The following is a 19,972-nucleotide window of genomic DNA, read 5'->3' on the forward strand; positions in this document are numbered from 1 at the left end:
CCCTATTGGCCACACGGGAATCAATACATAAAACCTCAAAGAGCAGCCTGGCATGTTTTACCTATGGTTTATAATCTGAAATGGTACGAAGTTCAGCTCCAAGAGCAGCCTGGGGTTGATTCACTCTTCATATTCAAAGTGACATGGTACTCAGTGGGGTCCTGAAAGTCATCTGGGCCAACTAAAAGTCACAAAATAAATCAATCATTTACTGTAAACACAATCTGCTTCATTAGTTTTGTTTTAAAGAAACTGCAACAACAAATTTACAAAAACAGACAGTATTAAATAAAATGAATTCAAAAAATCAAGCAAATACTTCAATAATTATGTCAATGCACAGAGGTACCTGAAACAAGGTAACAAACCAAGTTTATAAATAGAATATAAAGTTTAACAATTACGTCTGAAACCATGTTAAATGTGCAAAAGCTTTGGTAAAAATGGAGAGAGAGAAAATCCAAACTGACGACAGCAACCCAAACATTTGACTTTTATGTTCCTCTCTCTTCTTCCTCAGTGCTCCACCTACTCCTTCGAACCTGAGTTTCCTGGCTTTTCTGGAGGCAAAGTCATTGATGACATCACTGTAAGATATCTGATGGCCACCTGTGCTGTTTCCACTGATCACTGCCAGTCCTCTCAGTCTTTCTTGTGCCATGGAAGAGCTCAAGTAGCTCTTTATTAATTTGAGTTTGGACAAGCGCCGCTCTGCAGACGCAACAGTTACAGGGAGTTGCAGGCTATCTGTGGAGCTACCAAAGATTTGGATACAACTCACAGATCTCATTTTGAGAGGTCAGTGAGCAGCTCAGATGCAGTCATCTGTGCTTTGGGGAGTTCTGGAAGGCTCACCATCTCTGTAGCCAGTGCACTCCCATCAATATCAGCCTGTTCTCCTGAGGTGAGCTTGTCTCCAAGAAGTTTACATTGATTCCTCCTTGTCTGTGCATCAAGCTGGCAAAAGTTGAGAAGCACTCCAAAATGGCTTCTGACCTCCTCTAGGGACTGAAAGCGGTCCTCCAAAGACCGGATGCTCCAGTCTACCACAGCGTTGAAAAAGGATACTTCCAGCCTCTTCATTGCATCGGCTTGTGGCTCATCAGGCATCTCATAGGCAAAGTGCCTTTTTGTGGTTCGCAACCTCTTCTGCTTAAGCACTGCCTCAGTGTTCATTTGTTCACATCTGTCTTTTGCTGAGACCTGTGCATCTTTAAAACCAGTTGCCCTGTAACTGATTCAATTTTGTTTGTTTTTTCTGAACGAGGCTCACTGCAACATCGACCTGCATGTTGGCCCACTGAAGTAGTTTGCTTGTGGTGTTTATCTGGGAGAGAGAGAATGTCACACCAAACCACGCAGCAAATGTGAAATCTGAATGATCCAATTTCTTCAGCAAGGGAGTGGGTCTCAGCTTTCACTGTGGGGTCAGTCGTTTTTTCCCTGACCTACAATTCTACAATTTCATTTAGCAGACGCTTTTGTCCAAAGCGACGTACAACACAAGCAAGAATTTAGACTTAATTAAGGAAAAGTCCATAGTAGCGCAAAAGTGCTTCAGTTGTGATTTGGTCACAGGTACTGCCATCTAGTGGCAGAAGAAGTGTTGCCCCCCCACCCTTTTTTTATTTTTATATAACAGACATACAACATGACACAACACAGTTAGTGCTACATAGTCACTCAGTGCTGGGTCTTGGACCCTCTGACTGATTCTACCCCAAAGAGGAGCAGAGTCAGGTTCAGTGCCTCGGTGCTCTCTGAACAATTGAGTCTTCAATTGTCTCTTAAAAGTAGAAAGGGACTCAGCAGAACGCACAGAGTTCGGTAGTTCTACCACCATTTGGGAACAACAGAAGAGAAGAGTCTGGCTAGAGATTTGGAGCAGCGCTGGGCTGGAAGCACCAGGCGTCTCTGGCATGCAGAGCGTAGTGGGCGAGAAGGAGAGTAGACCTGGATCAGGGATTCCAGGTAGTCTGGAGCCGTTCTTGTGATTGTTTTGTGAGCCAAGAGAAGTGCCTTGAATTTGATCCTGGCTGCCACTGGAAGCCATTGAAGAGAAACCAGCAGCGGGGTGACATGTGCCCTTTTGGGCTGGTTGAAGACCAGACGTGCTGCTGCATTCTGGATCATCTGCAGAGGCTTGAATGAGCCTGCAGGGAGGCCTGCCAGAAGAGAGTTGCAGTAGTCAATGCGTGAGATGACAAGAGCCTGAACCAGAATCTGTGTGGTCTGTTGGGTCAGGAAGGGTCTGATCTTCCTGATGTTGTAGAGGGCATAACGGCAAGACCGAGAAACTGAGGCCACATGAACCTTAAAGGTCAGCTGGTCATCAATCATGACACCCAGGTTTCTGGCTGAGTTTCTGGGCGCAAGTAGGCTCGAGTCAAGTTGACACTGACACTGAGGCTGAACAGATGGACAAGCTGGAAAGACCATAAGTTCAGTCTTAGAGAGATTCAGTTGAAGGTGGCGTTCCTTCATCCATGTGGAGATATCAGCCAGACACGCTGATATACGATCTGAGACTGTTCTGTCATCAGGTGGAAAAGAGAGGAGAAGCTGAGTGTCGTCAGCATAACAGTGGTAGGAGAAGCCATGGGAGCGGATCACTGCACCAAGTGAGGTGGTGTACAGAGAGAAGAGAAGGGGACCAAGCACTGACCCCTGAGGAACCCCAGTCGATAGGCCATGTAACCTAGACACCTTTCCTCGCCATGACACTCTGAAGGATCTGCCTGTGAGGTAGGACTTGAACCACAACTAGGCAGAACCAGATATGCCGAGCTCAGAGAGTGTGGAGAGGAGAATCTGATGGTTCACCGTGTCGAAGGCAGCAGACAGGTCCAGCAGAAGTAGGACAGAGCACTGACCAGCAGCTCGAGCTCGTCTCAGTGACTCAGGGACTGACAGGAGTGCAGTCTCAGTGGAGTGGTCACACCTGAAGCCAGACTGAAAAGAGTCAAGTAGGTTGTTGTTCCGCAGATGTTCAGAGACCTGGTTAAATACTGAGCACTCCAGTATTTTTGACAGGAATGGCAGAAGTGATACTGGCCTGTAGTTTTCAACCTTGGCAGGGTTGAGATGAGGCTTTTTGAGCAGTGGGGTGACACGGGCCTGCTTAAAAGTAGCAGGAAAAATGCCAGTTTCCAGGGAGGAATTGACAATGTGTGTGACTGCAGGTTTGATAGTGGGCAAAATGGTCTGCAGGATGCTGGTGGGTATTGGATCGAGAGGACAAGTTGTTGGTTTTGAGCTCAGGAGAAGTCTGGAGACTTCATCTTGGCTCAGGGGAGCAAAGGAGAAGAGTGAAGCAGCAGTGGCAGGTTGGTGCTGACTGGACTGGTCAGGCTCAGAGAACTGGTTGCTGATTGCAGCAACCTTTTCAGTAAAAAAGGAGGCAAACATGTCTGAAGTCAGCGCAGTGGAAGGCTGAGCAACTGGAGGAGAAAGCAAGGAGTTAAATGTCATAAACAGTTTTCTGGAATCAGAAGTGGCACAGATCTTGTTCGAACAAAGCTTCTCTCACCTTGTCTGCTTGGTAGCGTAGTGGTTCAATACTTTTAATCCTGCTCTCCCATCGTGTTTCACTCCAGGACTTGAGTGTGATGTTCACATGCTGCTTCAAGATGGCCCACCTTTGAGGGGAACCTGAGAAGAGTTTAGAGATTTTTTCCACGTTTCCAAAAAAGCAAGTGGCATCCACAGACACTTTAACAGCATCTGAAACCACTAGATTTAAGGAATGGGCTCCACAAGGCACATAAAAAGCACATGGATTTTTTTTAAAAAGCCGAGCCTGCCCACCTTTATTTGCACCTTTCATGTTTGCGCTGTTATCATATGATTGTCCCCTACAGTCCTCAGAGGGGATGTTCAGTTCTTCAAGCCTCTGAAGAATTAGCTCAGACAAGCCTTGACCTGTAGATTCAGGGGCTACAAGAAACCCCAAGAAGTGTTCCTTCATCTCTGGTGTTTTGCCAAGATTTACAGTACGGACCACAACAGACATTTGTTCTTGATGACTTACATCTGAGGTGCAATCCAATATGATGGCATAATATTGAGAATCCTTGATTTCTGACACCATTGTGTCCAGTGTTTTATCACTTGCACAGGTTATCAACTCATTTTGAATTGTTTTCCCCCAGTATGTGATATGCTGTCAATACGTTTTACGTGATCTCGCAATACAGGATCAAATTTAGCCATCAGCTCCACTTCTTTTAGAAAGTTCCCATTGTTGGTCCAGTGTAATGTGTCAACAGATCCCCTCAGTGCCAGGTTCCTTTCTGCCAGTGATGGAAGAATACAGATTAAGCGTGTGAGAACATCTCTCCAGCGATTCTTTTCTGCCTCCAAGAGTCCATTTCTGTTTGATCGATAGTTTTCCCCTTTGAAAGACGCAAGGAAAATTCCTTCCATCTCACCATGTTGCTCCAATGATCTTCACTGTTTTCATGCTGTTTCAGCAGTGCACCTATGTTGACCCAATCTTGCTGTCCCTCGGTTGCCAGTTTTATGGATTGTTGAGAGAATAATTTCAGCAAAAGCGATAGATGGCATCTTTACTTTTTTGAATATGTAAGCCAGCTCCGCTTTACTTTTTCCCCATTTACTAAGTGTCTGTATGTGTAATGATGGTGGAAACTTCGGCCATCGTGTCTTTTTGGGAATGCAAATGTGTCCTTTATAGGCAGTGGCCCTCTTAGTACCTGATCAGTCCTTTCTGAGTCTGTCAGGAAAGATGGCCACTCAGCTGGGTCTATGGCAGACCTGCTGATCCCTGCTGCAAACTGGATGTTGCTGAATTAGTAGATGAAACATCAACCTCCATGACCAAAGATGGAGGACCTATAAGGAAATTAATGTTTTTGGACAAAATTATTCATCTCAGAATGTTCTGCAGTGCACTGAGCACTCACAAAGGCTGTTTGTTGTCAACTTACCAGGTAGAGCTGAGGTTGCAGCAGAAACAGTGGGCACAGTGGATGAGGCAGAGGATGGAGATGGACCGAAGAGGAAAATCAACAACAACAAAAGCTCACCTTGTGAGATGTCATTTATTTTACAAATAAATTTACAATATATTAAGCCAATAATATCTTGTATTAGCAGATCTTCATGAGATACTTTGACTAGAGATTAAATATATATGGTGACAGTTTTTCCCTCACCTGATCCAGTTGCCTTGGCTGAGCCTGAGGAGGTGGACTGCCCCTGGGCTGTGGCAGGGCCTCCTCCAAAATACTTCAACAGTGCTCCTGGGGAAGTTTCACAGAACTTAGGAGCAGAATAGGTAGTTGATGTACTCACATAAATTACTATGCTCTGCAACAAACAATTGCAAACAACACATCTCCAACTATAAGTTAACGAAGTCAATTCATTAATGCAAAAACATATTGGTAGCAAACGTCACCACGTTTGTAATTGACGGTAGTTTTTATTAAACATTTGCTATCAAACGTTGTCAAAAATGATGCCCAGAAGCGACCCAGAATATATATATATATATATATATATATATATATATATATATATATACCGTGACTGAGTTGATTCTTTATATATATATATATATATATATATATATATATATATATATATATATCCATTTAATCTATCCATCCATCGTCACCTTCCGCTTATTCCTACATATTAAGGGTCGCGGGGGTGGAGCCTATCCCAGCGTCTACGGGCGAGAGGCGGGGTTCACCCTGGACAGGTCGCCAGTCCATCACAGGGCCAACATAGAGAGACGAACAACCATTCACACTCACATTCATACCTACGGTCAATTTAGAGAATCAATCAGCCTCGTCCCCAATTGCATGTCTTTGGACGGTGGAGGAAGCAGGAGTACCAGAGAGAACCCACACAGGAACAGGGAGAACATGGAGACTCACACAGAAAATATATATATATATATATATATATATATATATATATATATATATATATATATGTAAAGAATCAACTCAGTCACAGTATTACACAAACACAAAAACATTAGCTTGAATCGTAAGCTATCTAATCTACCAGTTAACAAAGAAATTTCTCTAGTTTTGAACTAACGTTAGCTAGCTAAATTGCTATTGTAGGCTAATAGGCTAGTTAGGGACTTTACTATTTTGAGGAAACTTTTAAAAATCTCCTTGACACCAAACCAGCCAACCAACCAATCAAGACATGCAAACATACCTTTATCTTGTTGCCTTTTTTCCTCTTCCTCATTCTTCCTTTTCCTCTTTTCAGCACCTGCAGGGTAGGTCCTTTTTTGCGACATCATGTGTAACCTGCACCGAGCCCCTTGGATGCACACGTTACTGGCGGAGCGCTGACATTTAGAGCAGAGAGCCAGTTGGAAACTACACTCTGTTAACATAATATTGTCTTTTTTGTACATGGACGTACATTTGATAATACATGAATCATCATCACTCACACGGATAAAATAATTAATGACTTTTTCTTTTTTTAAGTTAATTGCTCTTGGGGGCCCCCTAGTGGTCACGGGGCCCTAAGCAGGTGCTTAGTTCGCTTATGCCTTGGGCCGGCCAAGGTCAGAAATGGACTGAAATTCAGCCCAATAGGACCAGACGACGCCTCTCATGTGCTGCTGCTTTCCAGCCAGCCTGATCTTTATTTCCTCTGTCAGCACTTTGGGTCCATCTGTGGACCCAAGAGCCCTGTAGAATCACTGGGCCTAGATATGCACACAAGCTTTCTTACACACCATCAATCAAAGATCCACTACAACGTGAGGGATTGATCACACGGGCTCCAGCTCATGGAGCTTAGAGGACTCCTGCTGCTGGCTGTCAGGTTTGTGTAGCCTCCTTCAGCTTTGATAACAGGATAAACAAAAATACAATGCACATTTATCTACCACGCCATCAGTGACACCTTACCAGTGACAGCAGCAGAACTCTTAGACAGGATCTTTCCTTTGTATTCAAGTATTGTTTCTTTCAAAATTTGTCAGAGTGCCGTCATGTCCCTGCAGCAAATATCGTGGGACATTTAAGCAGCAAGAACTTAACTCAAACGGCCGTGTGAATCTCCTACTGGTGCGTCGACTGAATGTGCTGCTCCACCCCTTACATATGGAGTCAGTCCCGGGCTGGGAACGAGTACGTTCTTCGTCAGCTTGGTCCAAAAACGCTTGAGATTTGTGTTTCTGAGGTGCTTTTAGAGAGATCAAGCCACTCCAGGTCAGGGGCCTCATGTATCAATACTTGCGAGGATCTCATACTAAAAACTTGCGGTCGCAAGAAGAGAGAGAGTTGCGTACAAAAAAAAAATCCGGATGTCTCAATCTGTGCGAACGCCAGAATCCAGGCACGTTTCCTTGATACATCCCAATCAGCGTGGAATTGAGCGCAGATGTCGGAGCGACAGGGCCCGCCCCCGTTGCGCCCACCTATAAATACGCAAATACTTTTAAAGAGGGTCTCCGCTGTCCGTGCTCTCAAAACAATGTCAAAGAAAAAGAGGTTCACGGCGTAGAGCTGGAGGTTCTGGTAGGAGAGGTGGAGGAGAGACAGCAGATTCTGTTGGTTAGCCTGTCCAGTGGTGTCAGGATGAACAATGAAGGTTGATGGTGGATAAGAAGTGAGAGGGTGAACCAGGTGGGTTTAGAGCCACGCACCCCCGCGGAGATTAAAAAAAAAGTGGTCAGACCTCAAAGTTGAGGTCAAGCGGTGTACAGCTGCCCTCCAGAGGAGTGCCGGCCAGACAGGTGGGGGTCAGGGAGAGGGGCACCTTAACGATTTTGAGCAGCGGGTGGCGGCAGCCATGGGCAGCATCTCTGTGGGGGGATTGTCGCTGCCACCCACGCTGACTCAGAGAGACTGGAGAGTAAGTAATAACTCTCTTACCCAACATTTCCACCTGCTTTGTAAACGCAAAACAATACACAATCGGCCATTTAAATAAACCAATATGTTCATTGACAGAAATTGATCTGTCTGCAATGCCACCGATGTGCAGCATCCCTGCTGGCCAGCCCGTCCGCCGCCTCAGAATCCTCCGCCAGGACCAGCGGCATTCGGGCCAGTCCGTCCCCCGGCCCCAGCACCAGGCTGACAAGCGGTGGACGGTCCTCCAGGCTACCCGGACCCAGCGTTGCATCCTCCGGCTCCCACACGGATCCAGCGGGAGGGTCCTCACACAGGTGGTCCTGCAGTCGCAGGAGGACATCATTGGGAATTAACGGGGATCAATGAGGGACTCAACCGCCTTATTAATGTACTAGAGTGTTTAGTTGAAAAAATAAAATAATCTGGCTTCATGAATCGTGTGATTGTTTCTTACCCATTCACATTGTGGAAGTGAAAGTCTGCCGTGCGAGGACGGCTGCCCGGCCGGGATTGGCGTCCATCCCTTCAGCCTCTGGGTCATCCCCGTGGGGGGACATGCTGCTCGGCATGGGGGACGCCATGCAGGTTGGCCACATTGTGAAGGACGCCACAAGCCATCACAATGCGGCACACGTTTTCCGGCCAATAGAGCAGCACGCCCCCACTCCGGTCCAGACAGCGCCACCGACCCTTCAGCAGGCCGATGGCCCTCTCCACCCCTGACCGAGTGTGAGAGTGGAGGTTGTTGTACCTCCGCTCTCGGTCAGTGAGGGGGTTGTGGAGAGGGGTCATCAGCCAGGTCCTCAGGGTGTAGCCACTGTCACCTGCGGTAAAAGCACAGTATTGCACACTTTTGGTTTAGTTGACTGCAAGTTAAGTTTCTCAAATATATAATGCAATATAATTAAGCATTTACTCACCCAGCAGCCAGCAATCTGTCACCGCACCTGCCCGCAGCCTCTCCACAACAGTGCTGCTAGACAGAATGTGCAAGTCGTGCGTTGACCCAGGCCACCTCGCAACAATGTTGAGCAGATACATCTGCGATGCGCAGATGAATCTGCACATTGATGGAGTGGAAAACCCTACGATGAACGTAAGCTTGTTCCTCATGGGACGGCGCTTTTATGGCAACATTAGTGCAGTCAATGGCTCCGATTACATAGAGAATCTGGCGTTTGCTGCAAATTGCACTTTAATATTGACCTGTTCAACCGCACCGTAAGGGAATTTAATGTACCTGCGGGAGAGGCAAATGAGCAGGACCACCACCAAGGGCATTGCCCGGCTGAGGGTCGACTGGCTCACCCCGAACGGTCTGCCATCTCTCACTGGAAGGAGCCAGTGGCCATGAAGCCGAGTGTACTCAGCACCAGTGTTGGCACTGGCACAGCTCGGCTCCTGGCAGTTCTGTGCTAGAGTGAGAATGTGTAGGAGGATGTGCTGCGGTAGCCTGAACCAGGTCATCGACCATTCATTGGAATTTTGCAGCAGATCCTCCCTGAAATATCGCTCCCGTCTGATTAACCTGTTTGCCACTTCCTCCAACAGCACAAGTGCTGCCATTGTTGAAAGTTGCACATTCAGCACAATCTTGAAGGCTCTTTTATAGCCGCTTCAGTCATGCCAACAGGCGTTTGGGTTTGTGTTGATGGGTTTTTTGTGCCCGATGTATGTGCGGGTATCAAATAATGTCAGTTACCAAACACCGCCACAGGGTGTCGCCAAAGTGCAGTTAACGCAAGAATCGGCTTTCCGCCAACTTCTACTGCAGCTCCAGAGTTGGCGTGAAACAGCGCAAGAATTGACAAAATTTTCGTGTTGATACATCTGAACGTGAGCATCGATCCTTGCGTACGCAAATTTTTCTTGCGTAAACCGCGTTGATACATGAGGCCCCAGTTCTGCTGATCGCCAGCGGACACAGATCACCTGATCTTCCAATGTGGAGATAACAACATCCAGTATGTAGCCCACTGACTGAAGTGCTTCTAGATGTTCAACTCCTGTCCTCCGAGTAAGAACAACATTTAACAATACAGTTTTTTACATTTGCACCCCCCAACCCCCAAACCCCATTATCGGTCACAGACTAATTGCTGTGATTTGCATGAGTTCTGATGTCACTCTGACCTCGGCCCACCCTCAGCTACGGCTCACCCATTAATCACACATAAATGGTTGTCACAAGTGGTTGCTGCGCTCATCCAGCAGGGCCAGACCCTGTCATGGGCTTGACAGATGGAAAAAGGCGGGGATGTGGGGAGGGTAGAGAGAGGGAGCTGACGGGAAGGTTACCGGGCGCCCGAGAGGGTTGCATGGACATTAATGGTTCCTTAACAAAAGACACGATGATCAACTTTTTAACGTTTGATCAGATATTTCTAGTGCAGAGGTTAGTGGACATCTTAACTCTCGATGCTGCTCCGCATCATCACGCCACGTCTCCTGGTGACCTCATCACTCCTCTACTTACAACATGTTATTTTGTCATTTGACCAACAACACATGGAGCAATTTTTCCTCTGGAACCAGGATGTCTCTATGATGTGTCCATTTAGGTCATGTGACTTTGCTTTACACAGCAAAAGCTATGACACCTGCCTGACTGAGTGTGTTGAGAACCATACTCCCCAGCATCCTGTGTGAGTGGATCCTCACATGGTCTTTCTCACCTGTTCAATATTAACCACTGCATGATGCCACCTCTCACATCGTGTCAGGCAATTGCAAATCATTTTTGCACTGCACAATAGCTGACTAAAACGGCATTTATACATCGACATTTCAAATTCAGACTGAAGGAATTTTGTGTGTACAAGCAGTGTATAAGTAGATGTGTGTGTAAAATTCAGTCCATGTGTTCTTGGGCAAGTTGCTCTGAATTTGATAAGTTCAAAGTAACCTACCAGCTAGTTGAAGTCTGATGTCAGTGTGTTTCCTGTTGCTGTTTTAAAAGCGTTGAATGTTCATCTCAGAATTCTTTGATGCTTTCATTGTGTTGCTCAGCATTTTTTCTGCGTAGCAGCATCAGCCCCTACCAGATAAATATGAACCGGACAATGATAACAAATATGAAATAGGGGTGAAAATGGTTGGTTGGTTGGGGTGCTAATGAAGGCAAACTCACTGGGCACCTTGTGAATACACTTGTATTGTTACATGTTATTGTGTCCATGAGTTCTTTAGTTGTTTGATATTTTAAAAGAATTAGTTCAGTGTCCTCACTGGTTGTGTCCACACATTCAGAATCGATAGAGCTGGTGGTGGTGTTAACGGATGGCTCGCTTCGTGCTCGGGCTTGTAGAATTTAGATTTTAAAGGCTAATTATGGTGGAGGAGAAAGACAGAACAAGGAAATGTGGACAGAGACCATGATGAAAACCGTGAGAGGCTGGGAGCGATGGATGGGCTCTCACAAGCCATCTCTGAGTTGTCTGGCATTGGAATTGGCCATTGGTCAGGGTGAATGATGCAGTGTGACATTTATTAGAGCCCAGAGACCAGAATGAGCAGATAAAGAGAAAACTATGAGGGAAGGGAGGAGAAAAGTGTAGTGAATGGGTGGAGGGGATGAGAAAAGAAGACACAAAAGAGAGGGAAGAGAAAGATAAGAGTGAATAAGCCACAAGGAACTCTGGTTTTCTGACATTAATGTGGGACCTCTATCATCACAAAGACAGACCAGCTGCTGCAGAAAAATATCCCCCAAATGTTTCCTTCTGCTTCCTGGCCTCATCTTTCTCTTTTCTCTGCTTCCCACCAGGTGAAATACACAGGAAACGTCTGACAGCCATTAGGATTTAGGCAGAAGTCGTCCTGGTCTCTCAGAAGCACAGAATTTGAATTCCATCTCGTGTCATTTCTCATCCTTGTTCCTTCCTTGCTCTCACTTATCTTGGCCTCTTAAATCCCAGCAAAGTGACGTTTAGTCAAGAGAGGTCTCGCCTAAATGAGCATCTTTACTGTCCGGCTGGATCGTCCACCGGCAGTCCAGCTGTGGGGGGGGGGGGGGGGTAACTGCAATGGCCTTGTCTTCAGGCTCAGCTGCACCTTTGCAGTACTGCTCATACATGGTTCATGTCTACCTATGAACAAAGCCCTTTTTTGTTCGTATTATCTACCAAACAGCTTTTAGTTCTCTCTAAAAGAGCCATTTTTGCTCATTGAGTTTAAGAATGAATCAAGAAAAAGACAGTGTAGGAGTTCCTCAAGGTCTTGTGCTTGGACCAACGTTTTTACCAGTTTAAAACCCTGGGAAGCCTTTGACAGTCAGGTACCGTCTTGTTATCCCACTACGGTTCCTTAAAGTCTCCAATGGTACACTGAGTAACCATGATGTTGTTTCCTAATATGTGGTCAGTTTAGTCAAGTAATTGTCATTTGGGAGTCTTGTAAAGGAGAAAGTAACATGCTCAATAATATTAGTACTTTTTCCCGACAGGATGTACAACATAGAAGGTAAAATGACTTCCTCAGGCTCTTTCTTCAGTGTGAACATTCAGGAGAAAATGTCTGACTAATCTTTGGGTGTCGTATTGCAGTACTGTAGTATTGCAGTATTGATGTTCTGTTTACAACTGTGACAAAGTAGGTGAGACCTTTTTCCGCCCTTGAGTTTCTGTATTTGTCACTGATGATGAAAAGATCCTTCTTCTGCCGGTTCCACCTGATGCCAGTAGAAGGGTGAGGAGAACCCCTGCTTGCCACTCGTTACAGTGAGTGTTCCATCAGAAGGGTTGTTTTTGGCTTAAATGCAGCCTGATGCATCAAGGCATGAAATACTAATAAGAAATGGGGTTGCGTACTTTGACATGTGTTATGTTTGACATGTGTGTTATATCTTCACCCTCCTTGTGTGGCACTTCAAGACCCCACTTTGCAGCCTCAAACACGGAGGTGTTGGAAATAACACGCCAGTGGGCGTCAGTGTTGTTGACTAATCAGCTCGCCATGTTTGTTGAACCTTAAACAAACTCTCACAGACAGCATGATCGCATGTATTATTCAATATGGAGCAACTAATCTTCTCCAGGATGACCTTTACGCTCATTTGTGTGTGTGTGTGTGTGTGTGTGTGTGTGTGTGTTCATTTCGGATGCTTCATGTCTTTTGTTGTACTCTTCCAGTGTGCGCTTTTTTAAATCTTCTACTTATTCTAAATTCATCTTTCAACAGCATTTGCATCTCTTGTTTAGTGAATATTGGTCTTAAATCTCTGTGCAGTAAAATGCGTTCGTGGCTGAACGTGTTAAACATGCATGGGCTGACCATCATCGTTTGTTCCATGAAAATATTTTCAACCATTGTCCTGCTTATAACAGCAGCACAGTTGACAAACCTGCTCAGCAGGATCTGATATTCAGCGCTCTTGGATGGTTTTAATTGTTCTTTTGTGCAGTATTCTTAAGCTGCCTCTGATACTTGGTACTGGTATTTGAAAGTGTGTATTACTCACTGTCTATTGATCCTTCATGAAAGAGGTAGGTAGGTGGAGAGAAACTCTCGCGGTGACACAGAAACCTTGTGGCACTGATTGTCTAGCAGCCGTCGTCTGTTCTGCTAGCCTCCTTCCTTGAGCCTCGGGGTGATTTGTCAAATAAAAGATCTTTAATCACTGATTGGGAGGGTGGGGGAGCTCAGTTCTGAGGCAGAACATGGCCACCCATCCATCTAGACCTCCAGCCAGACACCACACACAGGACCCTGAGGAGCAGGTTCAAGGTCTCGCCCCTTGGACACCAAGTCAGAGGGGAAGCAGATCAGAGCTCAACACCTGGTGAAACTGTAACAGCCAGGAGAGTGATGGGCTGTCAAAGACCTGGATTTCCAGTTTGGTCTCCAGAGCAACCCCTCCACTCCTCAGGAGGACTCCCCACTGAGGTCTAACTCAAGATGGTGTGACAGAAACTCCCAGGCAAGGGAAACAACAGTGGAACAGTGGGAAAATAATCAGTCACGTTGACTACTTCAATCGTTGTAAAAGGTTCAATTATAACTGGACATTTTGTTACATAAATGAAGCTTGATGATGAGACGCTAGACAGAAGGACTGGAACCATGAAAGACAGTCGTATCGATGAGTTCTGACGTGTTCCTCATCCTTCCTATCAGCTGCAGCCTCCTTGGTCTCTCGTCTCTCTTCTCTCCACCTGCAGCACCTATAGGTGCTATAGTTTCAACCCACAATCTACTGGGTTCCCCACTGTGTTCTCACCTGTAGCGAAACTGGGATCCTAAGAGGATTGGTCTGACAACGGTCCAGACCGAGCTCACGCTGTTCTGATCTAACTTAAGCGTGAATGGACTCTCAGATTCAGGTGGACATCCTCGCCATGCGTCAGCAGCCAAAGGGGCTGAATAGCATCTTGTTAGTCGCCGAAAAGCTGCAAGACCAGTTTGAAGTTCCTCATACTGAACATGTTATCGTACCAGAGGGCCGAGATGCTCATCGCGCCAGCAACTGATTAAACCAGCTTAACCAGCTCCAGTGGAAGACTTGAATCAAGGAATTTGGAAGCATTCTTCCTCCTTGAGTGATTTCAGATCGGGTGGCTGTGATTTAAGTCGACCACCCAGGCCTGGGAATGTGGGGGATTCTCACGCTGGGGTGTGATGTCTGGGGTCAGGAAAAGAAGACCGGCATCACGATGACGGGCTCATACTCAGACGTGTGGAACGAAGTAAATATATTTATTCTCCAAAACAGATTCACAAGAATCCACAGACACCAAGAACACACTGGGCAGCACGCTTGACAATACAAGTGAGACTAAGTGAACCTGTTTTCACCGCTGCACTTCTGTCCCGTCTCATGACACACGTGCCACCTCTACAGACAGACCATGGTTCAGTTCTGGAACTAACCCAGAACTTCCTGACCCTCCACTCCTCCCTGTCCACTGGCCTTTTGGACATGCAGCCGTCTACCTGCGGGTTACAGCCGATGACTTTTCAGAGGTAATCCTGTGTTTTGATATATTCGTGTTACATTTGAGAAAGCATGAAGCGCCTTATTCTAATGCAGATGTGTAAGATAGCTCAAGCGTGTTTCTCCCGCTGCAAAACCCACAAAGACCAGCCGCTCCTTCAGCCAGTGACTGAATGGTCGCGTCTGAAGGGAATCCAAGACTCCTTCGCTGCTTCAGTGAACAGAGAGACAGACGACGGAGGGGATGGACATAAGGACGCTCTCTTATGTAAGTGCTATCACACCGCCCCATCTTCACTGCTGAGAATGAGTGGGGAAAAATAGCAAAGACCAGAGGGTGACGATGCTATCGCCTCGGGGAGATCTAGTGGAGAGCTGGGAGCCGCACACACACTGCTGCTTAGCGTGGCAGGGGCCAGCGTCTCGGTGAAATATGTCTACATAGGCTATTGTTGAGTCTTTGTGAGCAGATAAAGTGAGAGCACAGGGGATGGCGAGCGTCTGGGCCTCTGATAGCATTGTGAGGACTGAGTGGGCCGCGCTGCTTTCTGAGGAATAAAGAGGCCAAAGATGAATGTAAAGGAAGCCTCAGCTGCCTCTGTGAAAGCAAACCCACCCCAAAGACGTCTGACCTTCCAAATCCCTCTGCTGGCATTCTGATCTGAAGGTTTTCATCAAATTCTTGATTAATCAATGATTTAGTTTACGACAGTGGTTCCACTTCAATTTTGGTGGCGGCACGACTCCACCAGCCTGAATTCTGGCTCTTTATTTGTGGCTCTTTTATTATGAATTGATGAATTAAGGGTATGTAGGTTTTGTTTAGGAGGAAACGGTGGACATCTGGATCATATCCACCTCCCCCAGCCTGCTCCGTGGTCCTCGCGGGTTTAACTGTAATTGAGGGGAAATTAAAGTCGCTAATTGGTTGCATAAATTCCACTGATCCTCCATTTGAAGGAGAAACATTAGAGAGATGAAAGGCTTGAACATCTTGCCCAACTTAACAATTTGAAGGGGTCAGAGGCTGGATTCATTCATCCAAAAATAATGTTTAAATTATGGCGCTCTGATGCTAATTGGCTGATGACTAAATGCGGGAATAAATGCCCTGGATGAGAGCGAGCAAACTAAAACTGTGTTGTATAATAAAGATTGTTAAGAACACAACAAATAAAAAATGGTGAGTGTCCTCTCCCCTAGAGCTCCAAACAATATCACAGTGTGTGTGTGTGTGTGTGTGTGTGTGTGTGTGTGTGTGAGTGAAGACAGATTTGACAGGCTGTGACCTGCCAGTGGTGGACAGATGAGTGTCTGTGTGTGTGAGCGTCCAGGAGAAAGTGGTTTTAGAGGCTCCTGGATGACAGAGACGTCCCAAATGTGATTACAGTTTATTGTGGGTGCAAGGACGTGGCTGTAATCCAGTTTGAGGAGAACATCATGCCTGCATTACAGAGAGAAAGTTCACACTTGGCAAAATGGACCGAAGAGAGAGTGGCGAGCCTTAAGGTGCAGCGCCGCAGTGGAGGAGGAAAATAAGACCAATAAACTGCGCTCTCCCCGCCGTCGCCCGCTGGAAGCACTCCTACATCCTCCGTACGTCTCCAGCGCTCAGTGGGCGGATCGGGGCACCATCATCACATACACAACCTCTGTCACTCTATTTACCTGCAGCAGATCACCTGAAAATGACAGCAGGCTTTTTGAAAACTGACAGTTGTCTGTGAACTCGTTTCGGAACACGGGGAACGCCACCTGTCAGGGCAGAACTCCAGAGATGCATATTTCTCTGCAATTTTCATTTGTGACCTGTTTTTTTTAAACTGGTGTGTTTCTTCAGCATCGGCAGTAAATGGCGCCTCGTGAACCACAGTAAATCCCACTGCGCCTCTAAAGCGCTCCTCTCCATTTCCTCCTGGAACAGCTAATTCCCACCAACACGCAATAAGGTCAGTGGCAGAATGACCTGAGCTCATGCTGGTTCAGTGCTAATTCTGTCGCTAGCGCCTGACAATAACTCTGATGCTAAAAGGAAGGTGAGCAAGTTAGTAGAGGCGACAGGTGGGGCGGCAACAGTCCGCTGGTCATACGCCTGAATGCTCTGATCTGTTCCAGCGAAACAAAACAATGAACGTGTTACGTTTATGTCACATTTAGTCAAACTTTGCACGCACTTCACAAGATATCGTTATTCTATCAGTCTCGTGCCCCATCAGTGCCCTGCTGACATAACACCACCCGTGAGACCTGACCAGGGCGACAAATACATCAGGTGCTGTGACCTCAATGTAACAGGAAGTCCGCCATTTTGTTTTCCTGAGTCGTGCTGCAACAAACGCCTGGACTGGATTCTCCTCGTGCTCAGTCTGCTGATGGAGGAGATCTCAGCCAGGTTAGATCACGTCTCAGCTGCGCTACACACTACGCCATCGTGGGCGGATCCACTCCTAACCTCCTGTTTGATCAACTTCCTGCCCTGAAGTCAGCAGGTCCATAATGATTCTTAGTCACAGCACCACCTGGTGGTCACAGGAAGTAACACTGAAGCGTCAAACATCATTTAGTTTATTCTTTGTCTTCACATGATGCCCAGCAACGTAATGTACCAATAGTTTGTGTTCTCTATCACAAATGTGATCAGCGTGATTGTCCCGGCGCCGACGCCATTAAACGTGAACGAAAACTACATTCGGATCAGCACCAAGCCCCGAAGTTTGACCCTCTCAGCTCAACTCCGGGAGGAACGAAGTGATTAACAGGATGATGAATTAAACTTTAAAACTCATTTAATAGCTTCAGACTATTTGCCTCTATGATCCTAAAATTACAGTCAAACATCACATTAATTGTTTAAACAGTCATCCGTCGAACTGCACTCTGTTTCAAAGAAGAACATTAGTGTTCATGTGTCCAGCACTACACTGCTGCAGTACTATATATAATAGTACTATATCATAGAATTCACAGTGCACACAAGGTAACATGGTTCAGTGACACACAGTCCAGAACAGTGTTGCGTTACTCAATGCCTCTCTCCTTCAGCAGCCTTCTCACGGTCTTCAGGTAGTCAGGGTCTGGGTATCCATCACTGGAAGATCATTGGCGGAAGTTAGATGGAGCTCAGGTGATTTCCAGTGGTACCTGGTGAGTGTACTTACACGCCGCTCCCCGTCTCAGCTTGTGTTTTCAGAGGGATGGAAGCAGGAGACACCACGTCCTCTCCATCCTCACTGTTGGCCACCGTGAAGAGGAGCTGCTGGTGGAAGGCCTTGTCCAGCAGCCTCAGAACCTTCCTCCCCTCGCGGTTGTCAGGCAGGAAGGTGGACAGCCGTAGCCCCGTGTAGGGCTTACCGGGGTGGGGGTGCTTTCCCTGCAGGACGGACATCAAGCTTCAGGTCTCCTAAAATTATAACATATTCAGCTGCATAGCAGTCAAGCCTACCGTCTGCGTTCCATCAGCAAAGATGTAGCTGATCTGTAGGGTGTTGCTGTTGGGGAATCCCGGCAGGTCTCTGTGCAGCACCACCCAGGTCATCTGGCCGTCCGGCTGGCAGCCGCCGGTCACGCCGAAGGTCTCATTCACCCCTTGATAAGCTGCACAGACAGCAGACGGCCTCAGTGACGTTACCCAGGTGACAGATGGAGAAAGTGCGGAGAAGGTGGCAGAGATGGTGTGTGTGAGCGTGGTGTGGCGGAGGACCTTGATGTACCAGTGACGGAGGGCCCTGACCGTTCAGGTAGCGGTTGCAGTGTAACTTGTCGCTGCTCTGGTTCGCTCCCATTCTGGAACACTGAGACGGAAACATGCCACAGGTCAGCGCCGTCACAGAGGTCACGTCTCAGGGCCACTTTCAGGGAGATCTCGTCTGGACGACTCACCTTGAGACATTATGAGCTCCGCTCTTACTGACATGTTGTTGCCATGGTGACGGTTCAGTTCTTCAATTGTTAAACCCAAACTAAACTAATAATCTGGACCTAATAGATCTGTGGCAGTAAAGCAAAACCACGATATGACTAAGAATAATTAAACCAATAGAAACCGGTGAGCTGCTCGTCCTCCACAAACTCAGGTGGGTGTAGTCAGTGAGCCTCTGGCCAGAATCCAAGATTTCTGTCCACTGGACCTGTTAGTTAGCTAGTTTGGCTCGAGAGGAAATAATCAGAGCCACGTGAGATTCACCTGAGCTTCTCAACAAAGGTTTATGACCCCAAGTGTGCATCAAGCAGCACCTCCCATCCACATCAGCCGGCCTCTGACAGCAGGATGGAGGTTCCCAGGAGCCACGTTTTCCTCCTCAAAGCAGAGTTGTAGCTTAAAACTCTGAAAAGTTCAGTTTTGAGTCATGTAACCTCACTCCTGTACGTAAAGTTTTAATAGCAACCATTATTATCGTAGATGTGGCTGGGCGGAGCCTCCTCTGTGGACAGGTCCACTCTCTCATGTCCCTCTCTCCTCTCTCTCCCTCCCTCTCTCTCCTTGCTCCTCTCTCCTCACGCAGCAGCCCCTGAACTGGGCTGACTAGTACAGTTACACCAGCAAGTAGGACAGTAGTTGGATTTAGTAAGCGGTTGGTAACCTGGTTTAAACCCTCATCACAAGTCACTATCTCTTGTTTGTGTTCACAACATCTGGATTCCTTCACCTGTAGCAGTTAGAATGAAGCCCCAGAGGTTCCACTGTGGTTCCGTCTGGAGAGCAGCGAGGAGCCAACTTTTTATTTTGTCACTACACGACGGCACCAGAACAAAATGGCAGCGAGAGCACCAGAGTCCAGTGGGGGTGTGGCCTCGCCTGCTGCCTGGTGGTAGGATGGACATCATCACGATCTCGAAGATTTACGACCAACCAAGAAAGAACACTACGAGTGTGAGGTCAGAACCCAGAGCCCACTCTCCCTGTCTCTCTCTCTCTCTCTCTCTCTCTCTCTCTCTCTCGCACACACACACACACACACACACACACACACACACACACACACACACACACACACAGAGTAGGTGGTAAGTGTCTCGGTTCTTGTCTGTGTGTGTGTTGCTACACTGATGTCATCTAACCATGACTGCAGGTGACACCATGACCGAACCAGAACCCTTTGCTGCAGCTGACGCATGTCCTCCTCTCTAAGTGACTCAGATCAGCTCAAGTCTCGCTGCCACTCCATGAAAACCCAGA

At 46.9% G+C, this 19,972-nt stretch overlaps 1 protein-coding gene and 1 long non-coding RNA gene across 2 annotated transcripts in view; one reads left to right on the forward strand and one right to left on the reverse strand.

The window, feature by feature from the left end:
• The window catches only part of LOC147242104 (uncharacterized), a 48,869-nt gene extending 43,894 nt beyond the window's left edge, over nucleotides 1-4,975 (forward strand). Inside the window, exons 2-3 of the long non-coding RNA XR_015111060.1 lie at nucleotides 521-589; nucleotides 4,953-4,975. This is a non-coding gene — a long non-coding RNA (uncharacterized LOC147242104). The remainder of the gene's footprint in view (nucleotides 1-520; nucleotides 590-4,952) is intronic.
• Nucleotides 4,976-17,564: 12,589 nt separating this feature from the next.
• dtx3la (deltex E3 ubiquitin ligase 3L a) overlaps nucleotides 17,565-19,972 on the reverse strand; it is a 2,700-nt gene continuing 292 nt past the window's right edge. The window contains exons 2-5 of the mRNA XM_086191414.1: nucleotides 18,497-18,587; nucleotides 18,239-18,390; nucleotides 17,955-18,166; nucleotides 17,565-17,884 (exon numbers count right to left, since the gene is read on the reverse strand). Coding sequence (XP_086047540.1) covers nucleotides 17,815-17,884; nucleotides 17,955-18,166; nucleotides 18,239-18,390; nucleotides 18,497-18,578 — 516 coding nt within the window. The 5' untranslated portion in view covers nucleotides 18,579-18,587 and the 3' untranslated portion in view covers nucleotides 17,565-17,814. The remainder of the gene's footprint in view (nucleotides 17,885-17,954; nucleotides 18,167-18,238; nucleotides 18,391-18,496; nucleotides 18,588-19,972) is intronic.

This window comes from Aulostomus chinensis, chromosome 21 (assembly GCF_037954235.1).
Source record: "Aulostomus chinensis isolate RoL2024-O1b breed Wild chromosome 21, RoL_Achi_v1.0, whole genome shotgun sequence".
In the NCBI taxonomy this organism is placed as follows: Eukaryota; Metazoa; Chordata; class Actinopteri; order Syngnathiformes; family Aulostomidae; genus Aulostomus; species Aulostomus chinensis.